We start from the raw sequence: 17975 nt of genomic DNA, 5'->3' as shown, positions 1-17975 counted from the left end.
CTGTCTTTCCTCAAACTTAGCATTTGGGGCCAAGTAGGGCCAGAGCCTTGTCTAGGGTTAGGATGAGGTCCTGGGAGATGGTAGGGACCTATCTGATGGCAGTATGGAGACCTAACCTGAGGGCTGTGTTGAGAGGTAGAAGTAGGGTGAGTCTCTGACTTCCACTTTAGCCTCAGCGGGATGCTCATAGTGTTGCTGAATTTTAGGGTTTTTGCTAGAATCATGCTCTCTAACAACTTACCAGGGGTTACAAGTGGTACAGTTTCCTTCTGTGTTCCTGCCTAATTAGTCTGGCATGGAGCAGGTGTCCCAAATCCATTATGCCCTCAGACCTAGGTTTCAGACCAGGTCAGGGCCACACCCAGGACTAGGGTTAGGGTTATGGTACAGGAGATGGTAGGGGCCTATCTGGTAGCAGTGTGGAGACCAGGCCTGAGGGCTGAGTTGAGGAAGAGCTTTAGGGTGAGGCTCAGGGTTAGGGTTCCACATGATGGGGGTGAATTTTTCATTAGAATCATGCTATCTATTGGAATCCTTGTGGTTGCACATGCACGGCTTCCTTCTGAATTCTTGTCTGATTTGTCCTGTGCCAATCTTGTGTCCCAAATCCCATCTCTCCTCAGACCTAGCATTCAGGTCCAGGTAAGGCCAAATCTATGCCTATGGTTAAAGTGAGGATCCAGGAGGTGGTAGGCATCTATCTGATGGGAGTGCCGAGACCTGCCCTGAAGGCTGAGTTGAGGACTAGCATTAAGGTGAGGCTCCACCTTCTGGTTTGGCCTCAGAAGGATCTTCATAATGTTGCTGATGATTAGGTTTTTCATTAGAATCATGCTCTCCAGCAACTCCCTGGGGGTTGCAAGTGGCCTGGTTTCCTTCTGTGTTCCTGCCCAATTCATCTGGCATGGCCAGGTGTCCCAAATCCATTGTGCCTTCAGAACTAGGGTTTGGGCCCTCTCAGTGCCACAGCCAGGGCTAGGGTTGGGGTTATGGACTGGGAGTCAGTAGGGGCCTATCCAATGGCACCACCCAGAACTCCCTGAGGGCTGGTTGAGGGTGAGCGTTAGGGTGAGGCTCAGGGTTCATGTTCAGGGTCAGGGATTAGGCACATGATGGGGCTGAGGGTAAAGTTTTACCTAGAATCATGTTCTCCAATGGGATCCCAATGGTTGCACCTGGCATGGTTTCGTCCTGTATTCTTCTTGCTGATTCATCAAGGGCGAGTCTTGTGTCCCAAATTCCATCTTTGCTGAGACTTGGCATTCAGGACTACAGAGGTACTAAACCATGCTTATGCTTAGAGTGAGGATCCAGTGGATGGTATGGACCTATCATTTATATCTGGACTGATCTTTGTTTTTTTCTTCCTCCTACTAACTCTGGGCTTAATTTGATCTTATTTTTTTAGTTTCTTGATACGTAAAAGTAAGTCTGTTTATTCGAGATCTGTCTTTTTTCTTAAAGTTGGTATTTGTCACTATAAAGTTCCCTCTTAGAATTGGGTTTGCTATATCCCATGCGTTTTTGTATGTTTTCATTTTTATTTGTTTCAAGAATTGCTTTTATTTCTCTTGGATCTCTTCTTTGACCCACTGCTTATTCAGGAGTGTGGGGTTAAATTTCCACATGTTTACAAATTTTCCCATTTTTTTTCCTGTTGCTGATTTGTAGGTTCATACCATTATGGTTAGAAAAAGAATTGGTATGATTTTAATCTTCTTGAATTTGGTAAGACTTTTTTTGTGACCTAACATGATCTGTTCTGGAAAATGTTCCCTGTGCACTTCAGAAGAATGTGTATGCTTGCTGCTGTTGGATGGAATGTTCTGAATATGTCTGTTACGTCCATTTGGTCTTAGATATAGTTCAAGTCCAACATTTCCTTATTGATTCTCCATCTGAATGATCTCCCCAGTGTGTCAAGTGGGGTATCGAAGCCCCCTACTATATTTGTACTATTGTCTATTTCTCTCTTCAGATTTGTTAGTTATTGCTTAATATATTTAGATGCTCCAATGTTGGGTGCACTTATATTTACAATTATTATATCCTGTTGATAAATCAACTCCTTTGACATTACATAATGACCTTCTTTGTCTCTCGTTACAACTTTTGACTTGAAGTCTTTTTTGTCTGACATAAGTATATCTAACCTTGTTATCTTTTTGTTCCACTTGCATGGAATTTCTCTTTCCATCCTTCACTTTGAGCTTATGTATGTCTTTAAAGCTGAAGTCTCCGATAGGCAGCATATAGTTAGATCTCCTTTTTAATCTATTCAGCCACTATATGTTTTTAATTGGAGATTTTTATTCTATTTACGTTTAAAGTAATTATTGATAAGTATGTACTTACTAATGTTATCCTATTCATTGTTTTCTGGATGTTTTATAATCCCCTTATTCCTTTCTTTCTCTCTTGCTGTCTTCCCCTTTGTAAACTGATGACTTTCCATTGTAGTATCCTTTTATTCCCTTCCCTTTATCTTTTGTATATCTATAGTAGCCTTTATTTCTGTAGGATAGTAACTTTTTGTCTTACAGTTACCATGAAGATTAAATAAAATATCTTACAGCTCTAACAGTCTATTTCACACTAATTTCTATTGCATTAAAAATGCTATTCTTTTATTCCTCCTCTTTTAATTTTTTTATATTTTTGATATCAGAATTTGCCTCTTATTCTTTGTACCCATTAACAAATTATTGTAACTATAATTATTATTAATACTTCTTTCCTTTAACGTTTATATTAAAGTGGTTAACGCTCCACCATATTACAGTATTGGAATATTCTGAATTTGACTACATACTTATCTTTACCAGTGTGTTGTATATTTTCATGTTTTTATGTTACTAATTAGCCTCCTTTTGTTTCAACTTGAAATCCTTTCAGCATTCTTTTAAGGCAAGTCTAGTGGTGATGAACTCCCTAAGCTTTTGTTTGTTTGGGAAAGTCTTTATCTTGCCTTTATCTCTGTAGGACAACTTGCAAGGTAAAGTATTCTTGGTTGGCTGATTTTTTTTTCCTTTAGCACTTTGAACATACCACTCCACCTTTTCTTGACCTGCAAGGTTTCTGTTGAAAATTATGCTGATAAACTCATTGGGGTTCCCTTCTATGAGAACTATTTTTTTTCTTTTTCTTCTATTAATGATCTGTCTCTTTTATTTTAGTCAGTTTTATTATAATGTATTTTGGAGAAATTGTTTTAGATTGAAATGTTGGGGTTACCTATCAGCTTCATGATCTTGGATGTCCAAGTCTTTCTCCAGATTTGGGAAGTCTCAGCTAGCCATTATCTATTTAATTAAATTTTTTTTTATCCACATCTGAGTCTCTTTTCCTTCTGGGACTCCAATAATTGGCAAATTGTTTCTATTAATAATATTCTATAGATCACATAGATTTTCTTCCCTCTTTTTTATTCTTCTTTATTCTTTTTTGACTGAATAATTTCAAAGGTCCTGTGCTCCTAGTTTACAGATTCTTTTTTCTGATTTATCAAGTCTGCTGTTGATGCTTTCTATTGCATTTTTTTTCCAACCTCATTAATTGTATTCTTCAGCTCCAGAATTTCTGTTTGGTTCGTCTTTGTGTGTGTGTGTGTGTGTGTGTGTGTGATTTCTATCTCTTTGTCAAACTTCTCATTTTTTGTGTGTCTTGTTTTCCTGATTGTATTAAATTGTCCTTCTGTTTTTTTGTAGTTCAATGAGCTTCCATAAAACAGCTATTTTGAATTCTTTATTGGGTAAATCACAGATCTCCATATTTGGGCTTGGTTATTGGAAAATTATGATCTTTGTTGGAGTCGTTTCCTTAATTTTTTATATTCCTTTAAGTCTTGCATTGCTGTCTTTGCATTTGGAGTAGCAGTCACTTCCTCCAGTCTTTACATACTGACTTTGGGAGATAAATACCTTCCTTCCAGTAGCCCTGCTAGGGATTGTGAGTCTTTCTCATACTTTTTCCATGAGTGCACATGCTCCCTCTTGTGACATAATATTTATTTTTTAAATTTTATTATGTTATGTTAGTCACCATACAATACATCATTAGTTTTTGATGTGGTGATCCATGATCCATTGTCTTCATATAACACCCAGTGCTCCATGCAGTACGTGCCCTCCTTATACCCATCCTCCCACCCCCCTCCCCTCTAAAACCCTGCTTGTTTCTCAGAGTCCATAGTCTCTCATGGTTCATCTCTCCCTCCGATTCCCCCCCCTTCATTTTTCCCTTCCTTCTCCTAATGTCCTCCATGCTATTCCTTATGTTCCACAAATAAGTGAAACCATATGATAATTGACTTTCTCTGCTTGACTTAGTTCACTTAGCATAATCTCCTCCAGTCCCATCCATGTGGTTGTAAAAGTTGGGTATTAATCCTTTCTGATGGCTGAGTAATATTCCATTGTATATATGGACCCCATCTTCTTTATCCATTCATCTGTTGAAGGGCATCTAGGCTCTTTCCACAGTTTGGCTATTATGGACATTGGTGCTATGAACATTGGGGTGCATATGGCCCTTCTTTTCACTACATCTGTGTCTTTGGGGTAAATACCCAGGAGTGCAATTGTTGGGTCATAGGGTAGCTCTATTTTTAAATTTTTGAGGAACCTCCACACTGTTTTCCAAAGTGGCTATACCAACTTGCATTCTCACCAACAGTGTAAGAAGGTTTCCCTTTCTCCACAACCTCTCCAAAATTTGCTGTTTCTTTACCTGTCCATTTTTGCCATTCTAACCGGTGTAAGGTGGTATCTCAATGTGGTTTCAATTTGAATTTCTCTGATGGCTAATGATGGTGAACATTTTCTCATGTGTCTGTTAGCCATTTGTATGTCTTCTTCAGAGAAGTGTCTTTTCATATCTTCTGCCCATTTTTTGACTTGATTATTTGTTTTTTGGGTGTTGAGTTTGAGAAGTTCTTTATAGATCTTGGATAGCAGCCCTTTATCTGTAGTGTCATTTGCAAATATCTTCTCCCATTCTCTGGGTTGCCTCTTTGTTTTGTTGACTGTTTCCTTTGCTGTGCAGAAGCTTTTTATCTTGATGAAGGCCCAAAAGTTCATTTTTGCTTTTGCTTCACTAGCTTTTGGAGATGTATCTTGAAAGAAGTTGCTGTGTCAAAGAGGTTACTGCCTATGTTCTCCTCTAGGAGTTTGATGGATTCCTGTCTCACATTGAGGTCTTTCATCCGTTTTGAGTTTATCTTTGTGTATGGTGTTAGAGAATGGTCGGGTTTCGTTCTTCTGCATGTGGCTGTCCCATTTTCCCAGCACCATTTATTGAAGAGACTGTCTTTTCTCCACTGCATGTTTTTTCTGGCTTTGTCAAAGATTATTTGACCGTAGAGTTGAGGGTCCATATCTGGGTTCTCTATTCTCTTCCATTGGTCTATATGTCTGTTTTTGTGCCAGTACCATGCTGTCTTGGTGATCACAGCTTTGTAATAGAGCTTGAAATTGGACAACGTGATGCCCCCAGCTTTGTTGTTCTTTTTCAACATTTCCTTGGCAGTTTGTGGTCTTTTCTGATTCCATACAAATTTTAGGATTGTTTGTTCCAGCACTTTGAAAAATGTCATTGGAATTTTGATCGGGATGGCATTGAAGGTGTAGATTGCTCTGGGTAGCATAGACACTTTAACAATGTTTATTCTTCTGATCCATGAGCATGGAATATTTTTCCATCTTTTTGTGTCTTCTTCAATTTCTTTCATGAGTGTTCTGTAGTTCCTAGAGTATAGATCCTTTCGCTCTTTGGTTAGGTTTATTCCGAGATATCTTATGGTTTTTGGTGCTATTGTAAATGGAATCGTTTCTCTAATTTCTCTTTCTACAGTTGCATTGTTTGTGTATAAGAAAGCAACTGATTTCCGTGCCTTGATTTTGTATCCTGCCACATTACTGAATTGCTGTATGAGTTCTAGTAATTTGGGGGTGGAGTCTTTTGGGTTTTCCACATAAAGTATCATGTCATCTGTGAAAAGAGAGAGTTTGACTTCTTCTTTGCCAGTTTGAATACCTTTTATTTATTTTTGTTGTCTGATTGCTGTTGCTACGACTTCTAGTACTGTGTTGAACAATAGTGGCGAGAGTGGGCATCCTTGATGTGTTCCTGATCCTAAGGGAAAGGCTCTCAGCTTTTCCCCTTTGAGGATGATATTCGCTGTGGGTTTTTCATAGATGGATTTTATGAACTTGAGGAATCTTCCCTCTATCCCTATACTCTGAAGAGTTTTAATCAGGAAAAGTTGTTGTATTTTGTCAAATGCTTTTTCTGCGTTAATTGAGAGGACCATATGGTTCTTCTTCCTCCTCTTATTAATGTGTTCTATCACATTGATTGATTTGCGAATGTTGAACCACCCTTGCATCCCGGGGATAAATCCCACTTGGTCGTGGTGGATGATCCTTTTAATGTATTGTTGGATCCTATTAGCTAGGATTTTGTTGAGGTTTTTGGAATCCATATTCATCAAGGATATCGGTCTGAAATTCTCTTTTTTGATGGGGTCTTTGGCTGGTTTGAGGATTAAGGCAATGCTGGCCTCATAGAATGTGTTTGGAAGTTTTCCTTCTGCTTCTATTTTTTGAAACAGCTTCAGTAGAACAGGTATTATTTTTTCTTTGAATGTTTGCTGGAATTCCCAGGGAATCCATCAGGCCCTGGACTCTTGTTTTTTGGGAGGTTTTTGATCACTGCTTCAATCTCGTTACTGGTTATTGGCCTATTCAGGTTGTTAATTTCTTCCTTTTTCAGTCTTGGCAGCATATAAGTTTCCAGGAAGGCCTCCATTTCATCCAGATTGCTCAGTTTATTGGCATATAGTTGTTGATAATAATTTCTAATAATTGTTTCTATTTCCTTGGTGTTAGTTCTGATCTCTCCCATTTCATTCACAATTTTATTAATTTGGGTCCTTTCTCTTTTCTTTTGTATATGTCTGGCCACTGTTTTATCAATCTTATTAATTCTTTCAAAGAACCAACTTCTAGTTTCCTTGATCTGATCTACTGTGTTTCTGGCTTCTAATTCATTGATCTCTGCTCTAATCTTAATTATTTCTCTTCTAATGCATGGCTTAGGCATCGTTTGTGGCTTTTTCTCTAGTTCTTTAAGGTGTAGAGTTAGTTGGTGAATTCGGGATTTTTCTATTTTTTTGTGTGAGGCTTGGATGGCTATGTATTTCCCCCTTAGGACTGCCTTTGCAGTATCCCATAGGTTTTGGACTGATGTTTTTGTTCTTATTGATTTCCATGAATTGTTTAAGTTCTTTGATTTCCTGGTTGACCCAAACATTCTTGAGCAGAGTGGTCTTTAGCTTCCAAGTTTTTGAATTTCTTCCAAATTTTTTCTTGTGATTGAGTTCCAGTTTTAAAGCACTATGGTCTGAGAACATGCAGGAAATAATCTCAGTCTTTTGGTACCAGTTGAGACCTGATTTGTGACCCAGTATGTGGTCTATTCTGGAGAAACTCCATGTGTGCTCGAGAAGAATGAGTATTCTGTTGTTTTAGGGTGGAATGTTCTGTATATATCTATGAGGTCCATCTGGTCCAGTGTATCATTCAAAGCTCTTGTTTCCTTGTTGATTTTCTGCTTAGATGATCTGTCCATTACTGAGAGTGGAGTATTGAGGTCTCCTACAATTAACGTATTGTTATCAATATGACTCTTTATTTTGGTTAACAGTTGGCTTATGTAGATGGCTGCTCCCATGTTGGGGGCATAGATATTTACAATTGTTAGATCTTCTTGTTGGATAGACCCTTTAAGAATGATATAGTGTCTTTCTGTGTCTCTAACTACAGATTTCAGTTTAAAATCTAATTTGTCTGATATAAGAATTGCTACCCCAGCTTACTTTTGAGGTCCATTGGTATGGAAGATGGATCTCCATCCCTTCACTTTCAGTCTGGATGTATCTTTAGGTTCAAAATGAGTCTCCTGTAGACAGCATATGGATGGGTCCTGTCTTTTTATCCAATCTGCAACCCTGTGCCATTTTATGGGAACATTTAGGCCATTCATGTTGAGAGTGATTATTGAAGAATTTGAATTAATTGTCATCATGTTGCCCGTGAAGACGTTGTTTTTATAGATTGTCTTTGTAAATTTCTGTTGTATATCACTCTTGGGGTCTTTCTCCTTTTATAAACCCCCCTTAATATGGTCACATATTCTTTCAGTTTCTGCTGGTCTTGGAAGCTCTGCATCTCTCCATCCATTCCAAATGACAGCCTTGTCGGATAAAGTATTCTTGGCTGCATGTTCTTCTCATTTAGTACCCTGAATATGTCTTGCCAGGCCTTTTTGGCTTGTCAGGTCTCTGTGGATAGGTCTGATGTTATTCTGATGTTCCTCCCTCTGTACGTAAGGAATCTCTTCCCCCTAACTGCCCTTAAGATGGTTTCCTTCATTCTAAGATTTGCGAGTTTTACTATTACATGCTGGGGTGTTGGCCTGTTTTCCTTGATCTTGGGAGGGGTCCTGTCTGCCTCTAGGACACGAATGTTTATTTCATTCCCCAGATTAGGGAAGTTCTCAGCTATGATTTGCTCAAATACATCTTCTAGTCCTCTCTCTCTCTCCACTTCCTCCGGGATTCCAATAATTCTGACATTGGAACGCTTCATGGTGTCACTTATTTCTCTGATTCTATTTTCATGGATTCTGAGTTGTTTTTCCCTGGCCTCCTCTTTCTCCTTTTTATCTATTAAATTGTCTTCCAGGTCGCTTATTTGTTCTCTGCCTCACTTACCCTAGCTCTTAGATTATCTAGATTAGATTGGATCTCATTGATAGCATTTTTAAGTTCTGCCAGTTCAGCTTTCATTTCTGCTCTTAGAGACTCTATGTTGCCATTAATTGATTTCTCCATTCTAGCTATTGTCTTCACAATTGCTAGCCTGAATTCCATCTCTGACATCTTGGTTATATCTGCATCCATTTGTAAATCTGCGGCATAAGTCATAATCTCTGAGTCCTTTCTATTTGGGGCAATCCTCCTCCTAGTCATTCTGTTGATGGGTGGTTGAGGGAATGTATAGAGTCCAAATTATTGACCATAACCCAAGCAAGATGCACCTGTTTTCTAGGGACCTTAGGGTTGGTGGCCTCTTGTTTTCCCAGCCTGTCTTCTGGGGGAGGGACCTGCCATGCTGTTACTCAGGCAGCCCTGTTTGGGCAGAGTTACCCTGCCCCCCTGTGGCAAGGGATGGGCTCAGTGGGAATCAGGTTTTGGGGGCTTTTGTTCTCTGGCGGTTTTCCCTGGTGGCTTTCTGCATCTCTTCTGTGAGTCATGGTAGAAGAGACTGTTTCCAACCCTCTGCCTCAGAACAGAGAGATCACAGTTTGTTCTTCAGTGAGCTCTCCAGGCCACACTGTCTCCATTTCTGTCTGTGCTGCTATAAACTGCAGTGTGCTGGGTTGTGCGCCCCTCTGCAGCACTCCCAGTCCTGCCTCCAGGTTGGGGCATGTCTCTGCCCTTTGTGCTTCTAAAACTGCCAGCGGCTTCCAGTTCGCATGTGCGACCCTGCTGCTCTGGGTTTCTGCCATGGGGGCTGCCCTAAAGTCCTTTTCCCACTGCTACCAGTCTGAGAGTCTGTGCCCCGTCCCCAGGGCATGAGGCTGTCACTCACCGGCGGTGTAGGATACCCATGGCCAGGCTCCCTCCCACTGCCGTTTATATGCTTCAGTATCTGCCTGTGGAATCTAGGCTCCCCATTTTGTACCTCAAAACCAACCACCCAGGATATTCTGTTTGTAGAGATCCAGATCTTCTTACATCTCAGGCTGATTTCGTGGGTGCTCAGAGTGGTCTGGTAGATACCCAGCTCAATTCCAGGGACCAGTTGAAATAGGGTCCCCTACTCCTCCGCCATCTTTCCTTCCTCCTGACATAATATTTAAACTTGTATGCCTTCTTTCAATCGGGAAAAGCCATAGCGGGTGCTCACAGCCTCTTTTTTGCTTTCCTTAGTGCTTTGCTGAGTGCTCAAGCTTGTAGTTTCTCCCGGGCCTACGGATTTGGGCGAGCTTTCTGTGTATGCTCACTAGCCATTTGCTAAAGCTTGCTCTCACCACTACTGAGAATGCCCACAGGGAGCTAGCCACTGTTGGGGGAGGAGGTGGTACACAGAGCACTAGAGGGGCCTGTGGTCCAGTTAGGGAGGTCCATAGGTGAGGTTTCCCCAGCAACTTGTTGGCAAACCTCCTGATAGAATCCATGAGACTGTTAGCAGGATCTGTGTCCCTTTATTATATTCCATTCCAAGCCCTGGCTGCTATTCCCTCAGTGCTCACCACCCTCCATGCATGCAGCTCAGGACTCAGCATTCTGTGTGAGAGGAGAGAGAAATGGGCCTCATTAGCAGCACCCCACACAGCTGGGGAAGCCAGGCACTAAGTCACACTTTCTCACTTTCCCCTGTGGGAGAAATCACAGACCAAAATCTCTCTTGTCACTGAGCTGTGCTGCTTTGGGGGATGGGTGATATGGCTAAAGTCAAACTATTCCTCTTAAATGTGTCCAGTCCCAGATTTTTTGCTCTAGCAGTGTGCTTTAACATCTCCATTGACTTTTGGATTTCCACAAAGGCTCTCTTATCTGTGGATGAATGTCTAAGTCAGTATTCTTCAGAGACTCCCAGATAGTGACCAACAGGGCTAGAGCTGTTTCATGAGCCATTTTATGGTCCACAGCTGGGATTGAGGTTCTATATGCCAATTACCCCACACACAGTAGGTGTGACTTTTCATGGGTCCCTTGGCATATGGTGCTAGCAACAGAACCAATTACAAGTGAGGCTGTAGATGAGTCCTCAGGTGAACAGAGCTGTTTTTAGATTCAATGAGTCAGTTGCCTCAGTAAAAGTCTGTTTTCTCAAAATGGCTGTCTTCATTCTTGAATAACACCAGGATTTCATAGTCTCCTACTTGGATCCCACAGATCCCATAAAGGCACAAAGATGGATGGATGCCAAATTAGTGTTATTGAGGGGGAATATGTTTGAGGGACATCTTATTTGGCCATCTTGTTGATGTCACTCTCCCTTAATTTTTCATTTCTGTGTAACAGATTACCACAAATGTAGTGACTTAAAATAAAACATTTATAATTCCACAGTTTCTGTGAGTAAAAAGCATGGATTTGGCTTAGCTTGGTCCTTTGTTTAGGCTCTCATAAGGCTGCAATTGGCTGAGCTTCATTCTCATCTGGAGGCTTGACTAAGGAAGAACCTACTTCTAAACTCATTAGGTGGTTCACAGAGTTTATTATTTGTAGCTGTAGAGCTAATGGTGGCTCACTTCTTCAAGACCAGAAGGAGAATCTCTGTTCAGGAAAGTCCCAATCCTTAGGTCCACCCATGATAATTTCTCTTTGGATTAGCTTAAAATCAACAGATCTCAAAATCTATTCACCTTTGCTCTCTAAAGTAACCTGATCAAGGAAGTGACAAGTTACATTCTTTTGGTTAAAACAAAATCACAGGTTCTTCTTACACTCAAGATGAGAGAATTGTACCAGAGTGTGATTAATTTGGGGTCATTTAAGGGTGTGTTTCCCAGTTTTAATAATTAAGATAATGTGGTGATTGTGCAGGAATCGACATGTAGAAATAGATCCATATATATATAGATACATGAATAAAACACATCCATACCTATATGGACATGTGAGATGGCATTGTGGATGACTGAGGGTGACAATGAATGATTTTGTGACAACTGATCATGGAATTTAAGAAACTTAATTTAAAGAAGAATCAACTACATCTAAAAATAAAAACAAAACTTATAGACAAAAACAATACAATATCTTCATGATTTTAGGATAAGAAACAGATTCTCAACAGCACTAACAATAACATAAAAGGTTGATAGATTTAATTCCTTAAAATGAAGAATTTAATTTCATGAACAGATGTCATAAACAAAAGAAAAGACAAGTCTTCCCATGGCAAACTTTTTTTTTGTACTGAACATTGCTTGCTAATTACCAGGCCTTGGCTGGCTTTTGATGGCTATTAACTTGGGATATTTTGAAAGGAGACCAAGGGAAGATACCTCTGTGAGGGGGTTAGAAGACATGGCCATCAGAAGGAGAGCAAATTGGGAGAAATAACAATGATGTTTAAAAGAAATTCAGCAATTGCACTCCTGGGTATTTATGCCAAAGACACAGATGCAGTGAAAAGAATAGCCATATGCACCCCAATGTTCATAACAGCAAAGTCCGCAATAGCCAAACTGTGGAAAGAGCTGAAATGCCCTTCAACAGATGAATGGATAGAGAAGATGGGGTCCATATATACAATGGATAATTACTCAGCCATCAGAAAGAATGAATACCCAACTTTTATATCCACATGGATGGGACTGGAGGAGATTATGCTAAGTGAAATAAGTCAAGCAGAGAAAGTCAATTATCATATGGTTTCACTTATTTGTGGAACATAAGGAATAGCATGGAGGACATTAGAAGGAAGGGAAAAATGAAGGGGGGGAATCGGAGGGAGAGATGAACCATGAAAAACTATGGACTCTAAGAAACAAACTGAGGGTTTTAGAGGGTAGGGGGTGGGGGGATGCGTTAGCCGGGTGATGGGTATTAACGAGGGCATGTACCACATGGAGCACTGGGTGTTATATGAAAACAATGAATTGTGGATCACTCCATCAAAAACTAATGATGTATTGTATGGTGACTAACATAAAATAAAATAAAAATAAAATAAAAGAGATTCAAAGGAAGTTTTTGGTGCCTAAGATATAATAAATAAACAAAGTTATCTATGACATGGAGTAAATAATGATTTATAATAGTTCTTTCTGGAAACGATGCTGGGGTAAATTACGGAAGATGCAGCTGGCTAGTCTTTAGCTTTGAGGGAACTTTCTGTATCTTATTAATCTTTGTACTTCCAACTTCATGAAACACAGTATTAGCTTAATAAATTTTTATTTCATAAATATGTGCCATTGTGCTAAAAAATAGTACTACACATGCTCTCCCAAAAAGCCTTCAACGTTTTCACATATTTTTCTTTACATTGGCTCAGGAAACGCACACACACACACACGCACACACGCACACAAGTGAACTACTGGCAAAGAGCAACTTGTTCTTATAATTCCACTAGGCCCAAGATGACTTTTTTTTACCTTGATGGATCAAAGAGAAGCTTCTCAGTCCCTCCCCAACTGTTTCTGTTCCATTTTCCCCTGGGGAAGTGGGCATCAAGCACATTCCAGGGTGAACTCTGGAGACCTCCGTGGGTTCTAGATCCCTATTATCTGTCATAAGAGTCAACCAAAAACCCAGGAAACTTTGGTTTAGAAAGAACTGATCACAGAAAACCAAAACCATTCTTGTCCAGTTCATGAATTCCATTAGGAAAGCTGCACATTGATAAGAGTGCATGGGAAAACATTACGGGGGTGGGGGGGAAGCCTCCAAGGAACACAAAGCAGGAGCTGAGACTTCACACCCAAGTTGGAACAGACTGGGTCCATGGCGATGTGTGAGTGTCTGTGTGTGGGAATGTATCTGTGTGGGTATATGTACACTTACAGAAGCGGAGCAGATAGAACTACATTTTTCTTGAGCCAAGAGCCCGAAAACTAATGGCACATATAACTTAGGCATGTACTTGGCCACTCTGAAGAACTTTTCAACCACATGTTTATAGATATAGGGAAGGATTTTTGCTACCTCTGAGGGTTTTTGCTTCCTCTCCTTGCCTCAAGCCTACACAAACAAATTAAGTATATACTGAAACATGTGATGCATCTGAAAATTAGGACCCCATGGCCCCTTCCTTCCAATTTAGGATGAGTGGCAAATTGGCTATGTGTTGGTCTTGTGTGGGGCAATGGGCTAGAGCCCACAATTCCTCCCTCTCTGGAACTGCTTCTTGGGGAGTGTCCCAAAACCTCACCAAAAACCACTAGTTATAGGACCAGGCCCCAGAATGTGGCCCTGACAGTCCATCTGTCCTTCATACCTGATAATGGGACATTCAACAGATCTCTGAGTCAGGCAAAGGTGTATGTTGAGCACAGGTGTAGAGAGTCCATTTACTTTAGGTTGGGGGGAAGCATATAGATTTGCTAAAATGAATTGTGTGTCTGCTCTGAAATTGTCCCTCTTTATCTTTCTCAGAAACCTACAATGGTAGCTGAAGAAATTATTCAACTCTGGATATTCCATTGAGGCTGTGTTCATAACTGATTTATTATGTTTTGTTTTTCTGTCTACACTTGTTTTCTGCTTGGCTTTTAATTGAAATTTTATGTAAAAATTAATAGGCATTTAAGTATCACACATAATTCAATAATATTTCCCCAGGAAATGATGTAACTTGGCATTCATATTAGAAAAATATCTTTGTGTCTTTTGATTGCTTCAGGTTAATCATTCTGATTTCTTTGTACTGAAATGTTAATTTGCTTAAAATTTTAAGCCTTTCTTGGAAAATGATCTCAATATTGATGTTTCTATCAACCATCCTGAATATTGCTACAACAGAACACCACAAAAAAATTCTAATTATTGAAAGGCAGTTTTCATATGGGCTCAATATAGTCTCCCTGTCAATCTTCTTAAGTAAAAATGGGACTTTCATTATGATCTTTTCATTAAACAAACACTAATCAATCATTTATCATTAAGTAATATTGGTAAACAAGAGAGATATATTCTATAACCTAACCAGTTTATTGCTCTGAAAAATATATTAGCAATTATGGAAATGAATTAATAAGAGTTGTTGGGAGGGGCTCAGTGAGGACTTCCTGGTAAACTAAGTGATTTCTAAGCTGAGATTCAAAGGTGAATGGAACTATTGGGATGCAGGGGAAAGGAAAAGAAGAGCACCCTAGGCAGATGAAAAGAGATTTATTGATCCATGGGGAAGGATCTTTGTATATCTGAGGACCTGGGGAGACTCTGATGTCCAGAGTGCAAAGACTTCCTTTGGAAGGGGCAAGGGGCATTGCATACAGAATGGGCAAGGGGCATTGCATGCAGAATGGTATAGACCATAATAAAGTCATGACAATAATACAAGAGTAGCAAGATGCTAAGGAAGGATTATGAAAGAGATATCCTGATATTTGTGTTTTAGAATGATCCTTTTGATGGTAGGACATGGAATGGTCTGGAGTGGAAAAGGGCTAGTTGTTAGGAGATAGGTGGGAGCTGTGATAGAATCTGGCACTTGTGGGAAAAAGAATTAAGGGCAATGCAGGAAATGAAGAAGGGAAAAGGAGGAGTCACAGGTGGCTTCTGGATTTCCGCCTTGCATAGTGAGAAGGACTTGGGTTTGGTGAGAGAAGAGCAGGCATTGGTGTGGGGGAAGATGATAGTTCAGGTCTGGACATGGTGAATTTCAAGTGCCAAAAAGCTGAATCCAGCATGTTGAAGAGTGAAGGTCAGGTGGGAGAAAGGGGACAGACCTGCTCTCAACAGGAGGTTGCCTAGAAAGGGCATAAATAGAGATGATTTTGGAATAAAATGTCTAATGTATTTAGCGTGCACCCTCTCTTAACCTTTCAGGGAATCTTATGGACTCTCTAGTAACAACTCTTTTATGGTGTGGCTTTGCTGTAGTAGGAGGAAGCAGAATGTCATAAAATGATTTCTTCTCTTTGTGTCCTGGGTTGGCACAGCCTAACTGCTGGAGCCATGAAAGGAATCTAAGATCAACATAAAAATGTTAAATAAAATATAAAATACAAGGTTGATAAGCTAAAATCATGCTATAACATAGAAATATAAAACTGTTACACAAATTTATGTATTAAAGTTTATGTTTAGCTTTGTTACTATTGAAAAAACAAAATAACTATGGATCTGCTTGATGGATTTTATGTTACGCTTGATTTTAAACATGAAACATACAGATGGACCCAAGCAATAATAGCTCATTAAGTAATGGTCTATCACAGAATAGATGTGCATGTCTGTCTCCTCTATCAATTAATATGTTTGTTTGTCTTTTCCAGTGACCACTAAAATGTCTTGCACAGCCATGGATAAAATAAAGTTTATGAAAATTAAGTTTAAGAACACCAGTATTTTGACCTTTTTTCACAGTTTGATCTTATTGTAGTTGTATATTTTTATCCAAGTCATACATTTAACAAAATTATTTCCCTGAATTATTTTTTAATCAAAGAAAGTTGTTTTACTTTTGACAATATTTTATTACAGGTGATTATGTTGTCATGACCATATATTTTGAATTGAGTAGAAGAATGGGATACTTCACTATTCAAACATACATTCCCTGTATACTGACTGTGGTTTTATCCTGGGTGTCATTTTGGATCAAAAAAGATGCTACACCAGCAAGAACAGCATTAGGTGAGTTTCAAAAACAAAAACAAAAACAAAACTTTCCCACCATTTTGTATAATATTAATACAGAACTATTCATAAAAATACTTCCAGTGAAAGAGACTTAGTTCAAATGTAATTGATCTAATTTGAGGGCTCCTTAAACTATGCTTAGATTGTTTCAAGTAGTCAAGTTAGACTCTTCTTTCTGACAATAGAATTCCAAGTGTGCCACTTAAAATAAGTTGGGGTTAGAGATTAAGAACAAATCAATTGCATCATCTGATATTATGCTCTAAGGATGATGTCATCATAAAAATTAGTCACATCGTAGGAATCTGCCACCCTGAAAAGTCTCATTACAATAGTATAAAAAGACACAATTTTTCACACACTTTTGAGGACTAAAGACATAATATCAGTAAAATAGTCTCTCAATAACAAAAGTTCTGATTGTCTATAGCAACTTTATCATCAAACAAGAAAGTGATCATTCTTTTCAGCTGCAATCTACACACTAAAGCTCAAAGTCTTCTCATGAGTTTTCCTCTGACCCCCAAAGTCCTCTTAATAAAACACTAAATTCCAGTGGTTTTAGAATTGTGCAACATTTTTCTATCAATTTTTCTTTATGATAGGAGTATTACCTAACTTTCAATATTTTGATTTGTGAAAACAGATTATATAAGACTGAATATAAAGGTTGTTTTCCCTAAAAATGTTTTTCAGAAGAGGGAGCTCCCCCAATTTCAAAATCCTTGCAAAGTCTCTCATATTACATGGTGTTTTTTCTGTATTTGTTACTTTATTCTTTGTTCAACCAACTAAGTACTTTTTGATCAAGATAAACTAGCCTGTAATGCCCCCACCAGTGTTAGTTTTGCATGTTTATAGAAAATACATAATAGAATTGATAAATCATCCAGCAAAGTCACAACGCAAATTTAGTAACTATTCTTGGGCTTATGACTGCACAATTACAAATGCCAGGTGTCATAGTAAGCATCACTTGAAAAATCAGCTTCCAAACAGTATAATATGTAGTAATGGTTACACAACTTGAAGCTATGAAAGTCCTGTCAAAGAGTCACCACGGGGGCATTGAGGAGATAGAGATACTAGAAATACATAATGCTGGAAGATAATAGATTTACAGTCCAGAAGAGTGGAGAAATGTCATTAACACCAGAATATTTAGTTGAGACACCAGAAAAAGCTGTGCCTAAGATGAAAGGAGTACTCTAGACCCCCTCTAAATAAAGCTTAAACCAAGCCATAACAAGATCAATGAGAACCACCAGTAAATTAACTGTCATAAGAAAGCATTTAACATGGTTTAAAAAAGGATAATATACTTCATAATCTTTGTAATGTATCATCCACAATATTGAGTATGCAATAAAAAATAATTAGGCATTCTTAGAAGCAGAAAAATGTGACCCATGATCAAGAAAAAAATAATCAATATAAAAAGACAAATCTGGTGTTGAATCAGCAGACATGAGTTTTAAAGCCCCTATTATAACAATGTTAAAGGACTTACAGGAAAAAATAATGTTAATGAATGAACAGATGGATAATCACAGCAGGTAAAGTATTTTAAAAAGTAAACTCTGGA

The 17975-nt window shown here is 38.9% G+C and overlaps 1 protein-coding gene across 4 annotated transcripts in view; it reads left to right on the top strand.

Moving 5' to 3' along the window:
* Positions 1-17975, top strand: part of GABRG3 (gamma-aminobutyric acid type A receptor subunit gamma3) — an 803787-nt gene that overhangs the window by 768425 nt on the left and 17387 nt on the right. For all 4 annotated transcript variants that reach the window (XM_073887389.1, XM_073887388.1, XM_025852098.2 and 1 more), the window contains one exon: positions 16232-16384. In XM_073887389.1, the coding sequence (XP_073743490.1) occupies positions 16232-16384 (153 nt within the window). The remainder of the gene's footprint in view (positions 1-16231; positions 16385-17975) is intronic.

The sequence above is a fragment of the Callorhinus ursinus genome, unplaced genomic scaffold (genome assembly GCF_003265705.2).
Source record: "Callorhinus ursinus isolate GAN/ISIS: 27379988/994484 unplaced genomic scaffold, GSC_fseal_2.0 scaffold78, whole genome shotgun sequence".
Lineage (NCBI taxonomy): Eukaryota > Metazoa > Chordata > Mammalia > Carnivora > Otariidae > Callorhinus > Callorhinus ursinus.
The sequence above is the reverse complement of the archived record's forward strand: the minus strand, read 5'-3'. Positions and strand labels throughout refer to the sequence as shown.